Here is a 14,180-nt window from a genome sequence, read left to right on the forward strand (position 1 = left end):
TGCATCAGTAGTTGGCGGGGTTCAGGAAATTGATTCCGTATTCAGAGATGTATGTAAGTTTCATTATCAGAATGGTTGTATATTGGGGTGATCGATTTTTTGTTTTTTGCAAGTGTTGGGTAAGATAAATATATATATATCAGCCGTCTGTTAATTGCCATTTCAGTGCTGATCTCTTGTTCAAAATGTTTCACGTAAAAGCAACAACAAAGCTACCGTGCGGAATTGGGGTATGTGATAGCTCTTTCTCGTGGTATGCTGACTTTATTTAATACTGCAAAAGTTTTGCTTTACAGAATTTATAGTTATAAGCTGTTCTATTATGAATGCTAGCAACGTCAGACGACTGTCAAAATTGGCCATGCAATTTTTTTTTAATTTAAAAGCTTGTCATCGAAATGTTTCCATATACCGTCATCTAAACCTGGTAATTATCAGCTTCAATGCTCGACCTAAGAAGAAAAGTATGTCAACAAGTTCTAATGGCGAAATATCTCGAACACCCTAATGGGAAACGCTTTATATGTATTTATGCATGCATGCTGGTATGTATGTATGTATATTGACCAAAAAAAAAAATATATATTGTTGCTGATTTTCATTGTTATTGCCTTCCAATTATACTATGACACATATATGAGTATTCCGGCCTTTGTTTGACGTTCGACACGTTCTTATAAATATGTACATCATACATATATATATATGCATATGAGAAATGTATTAAAACACCCCGCAGCCAAACTACTTTGTTATACATATATCAATTTAGAACTAGTTTGAAGCGAAAAGTTAACTAGTTAGTCGACTAGTGGCTATATTTGCGAAAAAACAGTTGCCAGTGTTTGGTCAGAAATATACCAGTTCAATACTAGTACGCAGCAGATGCATGCCGGTCTACTTCAATATTTATTCTAAGCAACAATTTTAATTTGGTTGTTGTGCAGCTTTCCGGGTTTTTTTTTGGCAAACTCCTATACGTCGAAATTGTGCATTATTTCTGAATCAACTTGCCAAAGAAGCGTTGCAAGTTTGATACATTTCTGACTAGTTGCAGTTTAGTATGGAAAGACTAGCTTCAAAATGTTACTTAGTGGATATATATGCAACGTCTCTTTGCGCGTATCTTTATCGTTTGGTTGTGTCTGGGTTTCAGCTGTTCAGATATACAAATGTACATATGTATTGATGTATGAAAAGTGATCAGCGAATACCAGCAGCTTCGTGTGATGCGTCATATGTTAGAGTATTTCTTTGTTTTGTTTTGGTTTTTGATTGACTCAGCTTTTACTGCAAGTTTCAAAGTTCAATTTCGTGCGGAAGACATTTATGTATGTATGTACATATATATTTTGAAGAGATATTTTCATGCGCTCCGGTTTGTTGAAGGAATAAAGCAACCATTATTAAAAAAGAGTACTACAAAATGGTAGTTTTTGATTGGATTTACAAACTCCTCATTTTTCATAAGTTGAAACGTTGCTTAAGTGTCTCAATATATATACCATATATATTGGATTTCATTCACACAATTTTAGTCTAAAATATACCATTTTCATACATCCATGTCTATTTAAATTTTTATTCTCAGGAACCATTTTAATTTTATGTGTTTAGAATTCTGTAGTCTTTAATATTTTGTATTTTGACACTCTTATCGAACAATATAATTCTCAATGTGATATATGTATGTACCCAAGGTGCTCACTCAAGCACATCTCTTTTCAAGTTCCACAAAGTAAGTTCATACTCGTACATATATATGTTTGAATATAAAGGTGTTTGTTTGCAGCCGATCAATGATTGCTTAAGCCTAATGCAATTTTATTAAAAGCGTTTGATGACCTCTTTCTTTGTTCCTTGTTCGTAAACAGATAACAGAAATATATGTCCACACACGCAGTGGAGCAATCGCTCACTTCTGTTCCCACCATCGAGCTATATTTGGCTCTTTGTTTGCAGTTTTATTGACATATTCCTATCTATGTTGATATCTTAGAATTCTGGTTTCAGTGGTTATGACTTTATCATGTTTTTTTTGTTTATTGTTTTTGATATTGTGGTTTTATTCTTTGTTATTGCCATGCTTTGAATCGTAAAATATTTTTTTTTGCTTTTTTGGCGTTTCTGTATAGTGTGGTTTTGGTTGTGTGTCTATTTGCTCATTTCATGTGCGCTTGTATTGTTGTTGTATTTGCTATGGACAAACATAATTTCATTTCTCACTAACTTGCTCGTTGTTTTTGTTATTATTTTTGGTTTACTCTACGTTTCGTTGTGATTTTTTGCTGGTTTTCTGTTTTGCTTTGTGTTGATGCGAAATTGTTGATTTTTCTTTGGCTTTTGGCTTGATTTTGATTGGCGCCTGCGAAATTTTGTTAATTGTTTAGCGTAATAGTAATAATTGTGGTAATAATAATTTGCGTCAAAATCCATTTTTTCCACAGAAATAATTGTTGTGAAATGATTTATGACACTGCAGTTGTCGAAGAGTGTCGGAGAGTGAGGGAAGCAACTAATTTTGTTTTAACATAAGATTTATTACAAACAAAATAATTCTTAGAAGATTCTAACCTATATTGTCGGGAGTACTTAAAATATAATATTAGTTTTCAAGATTAATAATCCAGTTACTGTTATAGAAGATCCGTTTTTCAGTATAAACAAAATCTGTACGATTACTGAAATCTTAATTTATGGAATATCTTCGTGTTAAAAATTATAATAATTTTAATGCAGAATTTAATATCAAAACACTGCCTACATTTAGGCGGTTTTTATAAAAATAAAACATCAGATGTGGATGTATCAAAGCATAAAAGGGCACAAGTTGCTGCAATGCGCACATCATTTTCAAATACCATAAGTGTAGTTTCTGAATTAAGAAGCAACGTTACATTGTAAAATAAAAATTAAATGTTGCAAAAAATAAATTTAACGAATGTTTTTCAACTCTCTTGTAAGTTTTGGTATTTCATTCTATAAATATCTACACATATTATTTACAACCATCCAAACTGAGACCGGCACGTGTATAATAAATCGTTCTTATCATTATACCACAAGCATAGCCTGCCTTCCTGTCTGGATTTTATTGCTCTTGGAGATTCATGTAAACAGCAATGACCTGCAACTTGTGCCCAAGGGCAACTCAAGCGTGAAATTGACGATATTAATAAATAATTAAGTAATCTTAAGAGACTGCTTCGTAGTCTTTATGTGCGCCGCTTATATTATATAATTAATTTAAGTACATAATACTTATGTATCATGCGTCTAATATCTGCATATTTCATGAAGCACAGCATATAAACTTTGTTAGTTTATTATTGTTGTGTTTTGTTGTTGTAAGTAAGGCTGTGGTTGTGGTCTGGTCTTCTATTCGCCCGTTCAGCATTTCATGACACGTGCGGAGCATTGAGTGCAAAATAAGCCACATATGTGGTCATTTTAGTCCAATTTAATGGTAATTTGCCATATGCTATGTATATACTTGTATGTGTGTGTTTGTGTATGCTTGGTAAATTAGTTTAATGGACATAAAAAGTGAAGTGATGTGGATCATGTATACTTATAAGTGATTAAATGATTAATACTTAGTAAGGTGATGAACAAATATTATCTACATATAAATAAAGCGCGCGTCTCTCATAGTATTACGAGCATAATTTTAAAATCAATACTGTTCTCTAGCTAACGACTTATTAAACCACTCATATAAAGACTTGCGCAAACAGGCTTTGCCACAGCGACCACCTGGTGGGCTTGACGCGCTTACTAACACCTGTTTCTTCATTGTGTCTTATGAGTCTTTCGATCAGCAGTGTAAATCAAATTGTGGTTCATAAATAAAATAATGTCAATAAATGTAAGTGTTTCACTGAAAACCAGTGATTTTGTAGTTAATAAAAACAATTTTTTTGTTGTATTTGCTGTTGAGTTTTCATACGTATGTCGGTAAGGACCTACATATTTGTTTGATTTTTAATGCCATCTGCAAGATTTCACTGTCAACGACGTAATCCATGCCACTTACGCTTTATTAATGAGGTAAAAATCGTTCTATAGTATTTTGTTTTCGTTTTATTTTGTGTCCATGTACGTTCTTCTTTTATTGTTTGTAATGTTGTCTGGTCACAGTACTTTACGATAAGCGTGTGACGTTTACAGATATCGATTACTGCCAATAAAATTTTTTGTTATTGTTGTATTTGTTTTCGTTTTGCCTGTGTTGATGTTTAATTATGGCTGCCCACGGTAGAAAAATGGTTGTGTTTCATTTTGTCACTTTGTGTTTAACAGCATAAGCTTATAATATATATTTTTCTTTTTAATTTCCGCGTAGCAGCAACATTTCTTATTTTAATATCGAATGACTTGAATTACAATTAAGTTTAATGTATTATAACAAATCCAATTTTTCGGAATTATAGAGTCTGAAGCTCTCATAACAAGAAAACGTTGCCTACATTTAGGAGGATTGTGAAAAATTACTAAGAAAATGTGTAGAAAAAGCGGGCGTAAGAGTGGCGATATTGCGCTATCGCTTCTGAACTAAACTGTACCGTTATATATTTCGAAAATTGTATATATACATTTTTTTTATATCTACTTGACATTCTGAAGCTGAAAACTGGTATTATGCTACAACAATAGCAGCACAGTCGATTTAAAGTATTTTCCGAGAGCAAGCACACACTAAATTACTAAAATTTGCAATAATAAGGGGCGCTCATAAAGCGTAACGAAGCTATTTAGCGGTGCACACATTCAACGACCAGCCAAGCGCTGCAGGAGCTTTGCACCTGAGTATCACTCATACGACACGTAGTACTTATGCATGTACAGAGCGCAGCGCTTTTCGCCACAAGCCAAGCCGGCAATTACTTTATACATATATACATATATGTGTGTTGGTGGCCGGCATATTGTGTGTGGCATTTCAAAATATTAATTTGCACTCCACCTTAAGGCACTTTTGCACTGTGAACGCCACTTGCTGCTGTGATGCCAACGCGCCCTGCGACGCCTCTTTGGCGTTTTGTCTGTTATGTAATTAAATTTCACAATATTTTCACATACTTTTTAATATTTCTTTCACTTGAATAACATTTGCACTTTGCTGCCTTGCCGAGAACAGCAGATATATCGAACTCACACGCGCGCACACTCACACACACACACGAAGTTAGCCGTTGTAATTTGGTATTTCAAGTGCGCGTGCACTTGGCGATCGCTAGCGTATTCTAAAATTCGTTAGCCACTAGATAGTTGCACAGCGCTGCAAGCACAATACTCGCCCGTCAGATTTATTTAAATACCTGCGGCTGCTTCTACTTTTAGAAAAATCGAAGAAATACCGAAATGTCAAGTACATTCGCATGTGTGAGTTGTACGAATTATGCACGAGTCGGCGGTTCGGCGTAGACTGAAAGTGGCGCACAAGCGTGCGGCGGTCGAACGTTTGGCAGGCAGACTAGTTGGCTGGCAATTAGACCGGTGGCGTGGCCGATAGGCGAGGCGTGGTGCCAGGGGTGGTTAAAATCAACATGAATCGGTAACCGTTATAGCTGTTGTGTTGTGCATTACTTGCCACCAACAGCAGGGTAGTGAGGAAGTGCGGTATTACTTGGCAGCGTTGCCAATAAAACACATGCCGTCACATGCACGCAAGCACTTTCGATTTTTGTTGCTTTGCCGATTTTTCGTTAGTTTCCCATCTTCACTACCCTTTTTTAAAAGCACACCGCTTGCCTGAGCACTGTCCTTTAACTATCACACTACCGTTACAGGCGCTTCTACTGCTTGCGTGTCAGCGCACCCTACGTTCGGTTACTAAGCTATTGCGGTTTGCATTGACTAAATGCAAAAGTTTAACAGTTATAGCGTGCATCCTTTAAGGCAGTCGTCCTTATGCACATACGAGTACATTCACAGTCGTTTGTGTGCGCTTTGAAAAGTTCATGTTGTATTTTAGGTCAGTTTTTGTTCACTAGCGCAACGATAATTGCAATGTGGGTTTTCACTTCTTCTTGCTGACGAGTACGAAATAAACTATAATATTTACTCTATTTTGTTAACCGTTAGCTTTTCGCTTCTGTTTTGCTATTTTTGTGGCGTGTTGTTCTCATGGCATAACGGTATAAACATTAGTAAATGGCACAGGTGAGCAGCAAAATGAACAAAAAAAATTTCGAAAATTCGGTTCAACAACTTGCTTGTTGTTGTAGTCGACCTACATTCCTCAACTTGAGTGGATCATGTTGTGGTGGTGTAAACTTTCAGCTTTAAGAATTTATTTCAGCTATGTGCCGAGGTAGAAATTACTTAGTACTGAGCTGATATGGTACGTATTTAGTTGATTGCAGCTAAGACTGGTCGATCTCATAGTAAATTCATTTTAGTAGTATTTCTTTTATTTACTTTTGCTTCATTGGAACAGCTGTTTTCCTATAATAGACAAAAGTCACAGCAAAAATAATCACAAATAAATAATCAATGAACGGAAAATCCAATCAAAATGTATCCACAAACACATGAAAAACTTGCAAACTAAAAGTTTGCCATTAAAATTGTCATAACTAAATTCATATACCCCACCATATTCATATACCCCTTACCCTTTTGATGATTTGTCCCATAACTTGGTTCACGCAAAGCCGCAACATATACGACTATTTTGTTGCTGTATTTAACAGTAACACACCCTAAGTTTTTTAGCATTTCTTTTGCTAACATTTTCGTGAACGTGCCTTTAATCAGTTTTATGGACTGCAAGAAAGTTTAGCAAATATCTTGCAACGCTCACTTGAAGTTTGAACTACTACAAGTACTAGTTATTTTTTGTTTACTCTTTTATTGGCTTAACATATAAGTGCTCAGCGGCAAGCACACCTGTTACAGGCAATAAAACTAGCCTTCACTATATTAAACGAAATTTTCTTCTTTTAATAGTGATTCAAGAAATTCACAGTTTTACTATGTACATGAGTGTACTAATAATAGGCGAAAACTAGATTTCCATCACGTGATCGCATAATGAAATATTTGTGTAATTGAAACAATGCTGATAATGAATGTCAAAATAAGAGTTATTAAAATTCTATTGCAAACACCTTTAATATTAAAGTGCAGTATTATTAAAGTGCAGCAAGTAATATCAAACATCTAGCATAATCTAATTATTATTACTATTTTTCAGAAATTTAATTATTATCGTTACCACGTGACAAATATCTGCCATTCGCATTAAGTTGTACTGCAGCAAGCAGCTACCTTTCGAGTTGCGCAGAAACTTTTTATTTTCACGTGAGTGCAGCATAGCTGCTGGGGAAATCGATGCATCTTGCTGGTTCGTAAATTCATATATGCAAATTCTAACACATTCCCATAGCAGTTTTCTTTTCAAGTGGCTTTGAAACTATGTTAGTCAGCAAAGCTCGAGTTGAAATTGCGAAGAAATGCATATCAGCATATTTTATTATTAGAAAGTTATATAGTTGTGCAAATATGTTTCCTAACACACATAGTGTGCATGGAAAATGTTTCTAAGATCTGCGGAATTGCAGTTTTCATGCGTGAGTTTGCCACTTATGTGTTCAAAGTACTATAGCATTCGTGTTTACGTGCATATTTAATATTACTTTCTTATTTGCAATTCAAAATAATAAAAATGTTGACTTGAAATCTCGTAATGAATTTATAAATTTCCAATTATATTAAAGTGTTGTCAACGGTTTATAGTTCGAGAAGTTGGACTCAGTGTTAGAGAGTGGTATAACCGCTTGCTATTTCAGCTCTATACGATTATGCCTTATGCGGGTTGTATGCTCAATTCGTCACTCCAAAAACTGTCTGCCAAACGAAAAATGTTTTATGTGCTGACGAATCAAAAATTAATTCGCAGGTTCTCTTTAGAAAAGTAGTATCTATGGCCGCAAAGTGTAGTCGATGAATTCCTCGTGAGAGGACGTTTTCATCAAGTGGCGTGATGTTTTAGCTGAATGATGAAAAAATATCGCTGTCGTTAATTTTTTTATATTATATTAATAATGATACGAACTGCAGCCTTTTCTTTTCAATATCATGCTTCTTCGCTGCAGTTTATACCGGAAAGTTCCTATAAAGGTCACAAAGGCTCGGTTTAAAAGAGCAAACTATACTTTTTTTTTTATATTTCTCAAAGTAGAATATTTATATAATGAAATAAAATGGCTAATTTGCTAATGGATGCTATTAAAATATCATGTTAATCGCTTCCAAAAGGGAGAGAGATGAAGCTGGAAAAAGTTTGGAAAGCAGGTCTATAACTGATAATCAATACCATCACATGTGCACCCTGTATTGCTAGCGTCATTTTGATCCACATATACGATAAATATGCGCTCATTTCCGCTTCCCACAGCTGTATTTAATAAAATTTCCGTACAAAAAATGTTTACAGCTTCACATTATATTTTCAGATGCCTTACAGCTCTACAACTTTATAAATGATATATCCTCTCCTTTGCAAACGCAATCAAGTATAATGCCACAGCAAGGACAGACATGGCTAACTGGCGCACTAAAAGTATACAGAGCATAGAACTTAAGTGCGTAAACCCAAACAAAAGTGGCGGCGAGTGAATAGACACGCGCCCTTGCAACGCCACACTTCGCGGAAAAAGCGTGCGCCATGGCGTATGAATAACTTTTGTTTTCTGCTAAATGAAATTGTTGAAAATACTGCTGCCATACTTACTTGTGACTTAGAGCGCCATTCTTCAGATTGTTGCCAACAAAATTTGTATGGTTGCTGTAGGGCAGTAGTGTTAGTTGTTGTAGCTGTTGCTGCTGCTGCTGCGGCTGCGGCTGCAACAACGCTGGCGCTGCTATGCTCAACTGAGTATTTGCATTCAAATTGACATTGGTTGTGGCTGTTCCATTCAGCGCATCGGTGGCTGCATTCATAGTGGTGGCGGCACCTTGTCTTGGCTGCGCGACAGCAGTCGGTATGCCATTGTCGCCCACACTGACTGTTTCCGCTACGCTTGTGGCTATGGCGGCGGCGGCGGCTTGTGGCGCGATAATTGCGCTGTCGGATGTCTCCTTCGACACTAACGGTGTGTTTAACTTTTCCTCATCCATTTTTAAGCACGCCGCTTACTAAACAATAGTTATAATTTTTAAATATTATTCTATTTTCTTTTTGTCTAATATTGTATTCTGTTTTTTATGGAGATTTGCCTATCTTTTCACAACTTAAGCGTTTTGTGCTGCAAATTTAATTATTATTTTTATTGTTTTTTTTTTTTCGTTTGAGCTCGTTAGCTAACGTTTTGTTATTAAACGACCGTTGGTAACGTCACGAAACTTCACATTATGCACTCAATGACTGTTGTCTACAATTCACTCATAATTTATTCAATTTGCTTGTTACTTTTGGCTTGCAACTAATGCACATTTAAATCGCTTTTAATCCTCGCTTAGAATTGATGACGCGCTGCGCAAAGTCGCTTTGCATATTTTTGTTATAACAGTCTTGTATTTATGCAGCTTTAAACGATTGCTAAAATTTGGTTGAATTAAATATTTATCACACTTGTTTTATGCATTGGGCGTTAAGGTTGCCAGAGTGTTGCTGTAACGAGAATTAATATCAATTTGTTAATAGAATTTTAACCTCGGAATTGAGTAATTAATAGTAAGGCACAAAATAAACAAAACATAATGGCATTTGGTGGCAAAGTATATGAACTCGGCTCATATATTTCCCTAACTCTCTTTTAAAGGGTGTAATGAAGTTATTTTTTTATTGGCACGCAAAGTCTTAGCCTTAATCTGCACATTCAGGGTTACCATTTGTGTCAAAATAAGTCTATATATTTTTATTAAAGCTCAATTTATAAAGAGCCGTTGAAAATGAGCGATTTTAAAATGACATTATATGCAAAAAGAGGCGTGCTTTTTATACGATATTTGCATTTTCCAGTTGCAATGAGTGAGTATTAAAAATACAATAGTATATATAATTTTAACTCAAAATTTATCAAATATTTTCTGAGTTATTAAAATATTTATCTAAAAGCCGACTGCAGACGTTAGATTATATAATATCGGTTCACATATGATAAATATTATGAACTTTTCATGTTCTATCCTTCTCTATTATCAAAAACTTTTCAAAGCCGTTTTATAAAAGGTTAGCTTAACTTCTGTTACTCTTTTTTTTCAAACATTTGCATCGTAGCTTAATCCATATAAAATAATTTGTTAAAATTTAGTCAAAATAGCTATAAATGAAGTTCAATCATACAATTTTAAGCCCGTTCCTTGCACGATTTCCTTGACTAATTTGAGCTTGGTAGCTTAATTGAATACATATTTATAGCATGTTGGGTAATTTTGATTCAAAGTATTCTGTGCGCTTGCCAATGGTTCAATCTCATCTGGAATATCTCAAGGCTATATCTATTTTTCAGTTCATCGCTTGCACGTACTGGCGTATACTATGTATCTTTCTTATTATTTTGATGTTTATAAAAAAAAAGTGGTATTTTCTAGCTTATGTTTTTTTTAAATTATTTGCACATTTTATAAACAATCTTTAGCTAAGCCATACAAAAACAAAATGCTGTAAGCGTTTTAAATATATTGCCTTGATATATATATGTATAGTTTTTTTTTTTTTTTTTTGGTTTTGCTTCCCTATCTAATCACTTATCCTATCAAGCTTTTATCGCAAAGCATACGGAAGTCTTCAATACAGAAAGTACTACGCTCAGTTGCCAGATATGCGCGTAGGCTTATTAGAACTACAACCATAATTTTTTTATTAAATCACAATTACTTGCTCTTGACCCTCAATAAATTGCTTTTGGTATGTGTAAGCTTGCGCAATGGCGCTTTGATTGTGGAAAAATTCTACGAAACTATTTCGACATTCCATTAGCGTGCGACTGGCATGTTCAAAAGACAAACAAAGCAATTGGAATCATTAGTATGCTAGCAATGAGCAATGGAGGGCTCCAATTATGTCATCTGCTTGTTTACATGTGTGCGTGTGTTTATTAAGTTACTTAGGATGGATTCGACTTTGGCAGTGGTAATGAAATAGTTTATAGTTTTCGAAAAGAGCAACACTTAAGAATATTTTAGGTTGACCAAAATAAATGTCAATTATAAGCGAGACTCTATAAATAAATAGCAGTTAGGCTTTTTATATTGGTCAAAGTTGCAATCGAAAACCTTTGAGTTTCGAGCGTTTATAGTAACTTAACTGATTGATTATAAGGCAGTTATAGCGAAGAATATCCACTTTGTATGCTCAAGAGATATTTATTATATATATATATGGTACATGAAATTGCTATTTTTGTGATTCCGTGAAAAACAGATATTGTGTAAATAATAATAGAAAGCCGGACTGCGGACTGGGAAAACTAAGAAAGTCGGATGCGCTATTGCGAGCCCTGAAATAGCCGACATGTGTTCCACAAGTTCAGTAAATTCCTTCCTGGATCAATCCCATTCCTAACGATACATCGTACCTGTCTATGAAATTCTAAAAAGCGTTTTTCGCATGATTAAGCTGCGAAATTGTCGAAAAGCTGCAAATATGCTTTTTTCCTTCCCGTCTACCTTCATCTCAAGCAATACACAGGTACAGCAGCTTGAGGGATATAAAAAATTGTTGCCATGCATACCGTAAACAGACAAATTATGACATGTTCCATTATGTAAAAGGTACTGCTTTCCTCCATCTAACGGCTTTAAATAATCGACGTAAATTGCGTGTGAGTGTGTGTTTGCTAAGTATGCATCTGCTCCTGGCACTGAGCGATAAATACAATAATGATTTGCGCTTTTTTGCTCACATTGCTTTAATGCCCGGCAAAGTTAATGGCTTTCTTCCTGAACGGCTTTTGCGCCGTTTGCTTTGGCTTCCACTCGCACGGTTTTATCGCCGTTTGATAAAAATGCGTAAAGTTGCCGTTGTGGCGTCAATGGTGCGTGGTAAATATGATGCGCCTCCTTTGACTCCGGGAGCGTGGGCATGAATTATTTGCTTTGCGCTTGTACACAGCAGTGAGGCGGTTCACACTTAGTTTTTTCTTGCAAGGATGTGTGTTTTTTCTTAAATTTCTAGCTAGTCTATCTTATAATATATATGGTATTTAATTTGTAGCAGAATTCCTTTCTTATGTTGTGAACTCATCGGTAGCTGAATTATTCTTATTAAAACCGCTCACAAACACTCCATATTAAGTTGTTATATAAGCCTACAATCCACTAACTAATGGGCCTGACAGTTATAACCCGCAAGCATTCAAGCAGCGCTATTCTGTCAAGAACAGCGTACTCGACTAGCCGCTACTGCCCGTTAATCATTTATTCACCAGTTTATGGTGAATACCTGTCGGTGAACAAAGATAAAGAATGCAAATGAAGCGTGCAAAACAAATTGCATGACATGCGCTAATTATCAATTATTTTTAGCAAAGTTAGCAAGATATTATGCCAACCGTTTCTATTTAGCACGCTTCGTGGGGGTCTTGTTGCGCTTGTAGCGCCTACTTGACAGCTGAAATGCTACTATTGTGCCGAAGTCATAATTTCAGACATTCGCATGAGTTATATAAGAACACAATAGGCAAATGCTTTAAATGAGAAATGTCTGCAGTTTTTGCGCTGAACAATAGCTTGCATATATTGGTTTTGTATTGTTTATGTGTGATTGTAGTAGAATAGTAAGCGCTAACATACCCTGCAGAAACTAGTGTAAATTTCCAATTCCAAACTTCTACCAGTTGGTTGGTTGGCAGTCTAAAATAACATTTAAAACAAAAAAGTTTACGCACTTCGCAGAGGAGAGTAAAAATTATGCAGTTAATAGACTACCTCTATCAGAAATATTTTTGCTTTTATTCTTACTTCTTAGATGTTTGGTGTTTGGGAAAAAGTTTTGCCAGATCACTAGCTGAAAACACGCAATGTTAAATCGTGAAATATTCAAATAAAATGAAAGCACTGATTTTTTCTTCAGTCACACCGTACTTGTTTTAAGTACCTGCATTTTCCTGTAGGGTACTATTCAAGAGTGTAGACACTGATGCTTCAAACAGTCACCAACATACCGTCTTTCCATACTTACCGCCCATATTAAACAAAATATGTCAAAAGTTATGCCAGTGGTGGCAACGTAGAAATCAGCTGTTCCCTTTTGTTTTCATTTCACCAATGTTGCCATTGTTCAATTTGTATGAACGATTTTTCACACATTTAGTTTTTTAGTTATAATTTTTCATAATGTAAAAGCTCAAAACTAAAATCCAACTATTAAAAATTGTGGTTTTGAGTTATTAAAAGAATATTTCAAATATATTCAAGTATATTTTTGAATTACTACAAAATATCGAGACTGGCAACCCTTCGTTACAAGATATTGCTCTCTCACTTTCAGCTCCCTCATTATTACGGGAAAAATACAATTTTCGCGGATATCCTACCATACGGTCTGTAGAAACGGACGGTAGAAGAGGGGGTGAGTGTTGATTTACATTGCACTCTCATAAGATAGGTGGAATCAGCTGATTCGGTCTACGGTTTTGCGTCGGTGACTATTTGAAGCATGAGTCCTTTATGACATTTTGCAAATTGTGTTTATTTTTACTTTTTGTGTTTACTAGCTGTCTGCACCGAATGTCTTCCTTTACCTTTTTCGTTTGCATTGATAGTCACGCGAGAAATTTCACTTAATTTTTGTTGTAGCTGCCTACGTTACACTCAGAAATGAAAGGAGGACTACTTTAGAAATATTGTGTAATTTTCAGAGTACAGAGAAAGGGGTTTAAATTACAATAACCGAAAATTATATTTACATAATTTTACTATTTGTACAGAGTATTCTCTTTAAGAGAAATACGAGTTTTTTTAATAGATTTTAAGCCAGTTAGGAGGGAGTGGAGGAGGAAAATCATGCAAGTTGTTACATAGTATAGTTGGCCTTATAAAGCTTCGTTATTATGCTTGTCATTTGCTCTGGATTCGAGGAAGGAAAACCATCTTAAAAAGTATAGGCCACTGTTAAACCTTCATTTGGAAGTTAGTGAGCCTGAAGTGTTTCTCAATTGAAGTCTTTGCATAGCACCGAAATGTACTGTATATAAATGCGAAATACCGACATTAACGTTGACAGCTGG

At 35.2% G+C, this 14,180-nt stretch overlaps 1 protein-coding gene across 3 annotated transcripts in view; it reads right to left on the reverse strand.

Annotated features, from left to right (window-relative positions):
• Positions 1-14,180, reverse strand: part of Atet (ABC transporter expressed in trachea) — a 38,625-nt gene that overhangs the window by 13,951 nt on the left and 10,494 nt on the right. For all 3 annotated transcript variants that reach the window (XM_036369289.2, XM_014247774.3, XM_036369288.2), the window contains exon 2: positions 8,741-9,619. In XM_036369289.2, coding sequence (XP_036225182.2) covers positions 8,741-9,126 — 386 coding nt within the window. In that variant the 5' untranslated portion in view covers positions 9,127-9,619. The remainder of the gene's footprint in view (positions 1-8,740; positions 9,620-14,180) is intronic.

The sequence above is a fragment of the Bactrocera oleae genome, chromosome 3 (assembly GCF_042242935.1).
Source record: "Bactrocera oleae isolate idBacOlea1 chromosome 3, idBacOlea1, whole genome shotgun sequence".
NCBI classification, from domain to species: Eukaryota; Metazoa; Arthropoda; class Insecta; order Diptera; family Tephritidae; genus Bactrocera; species Bactrocera oleae.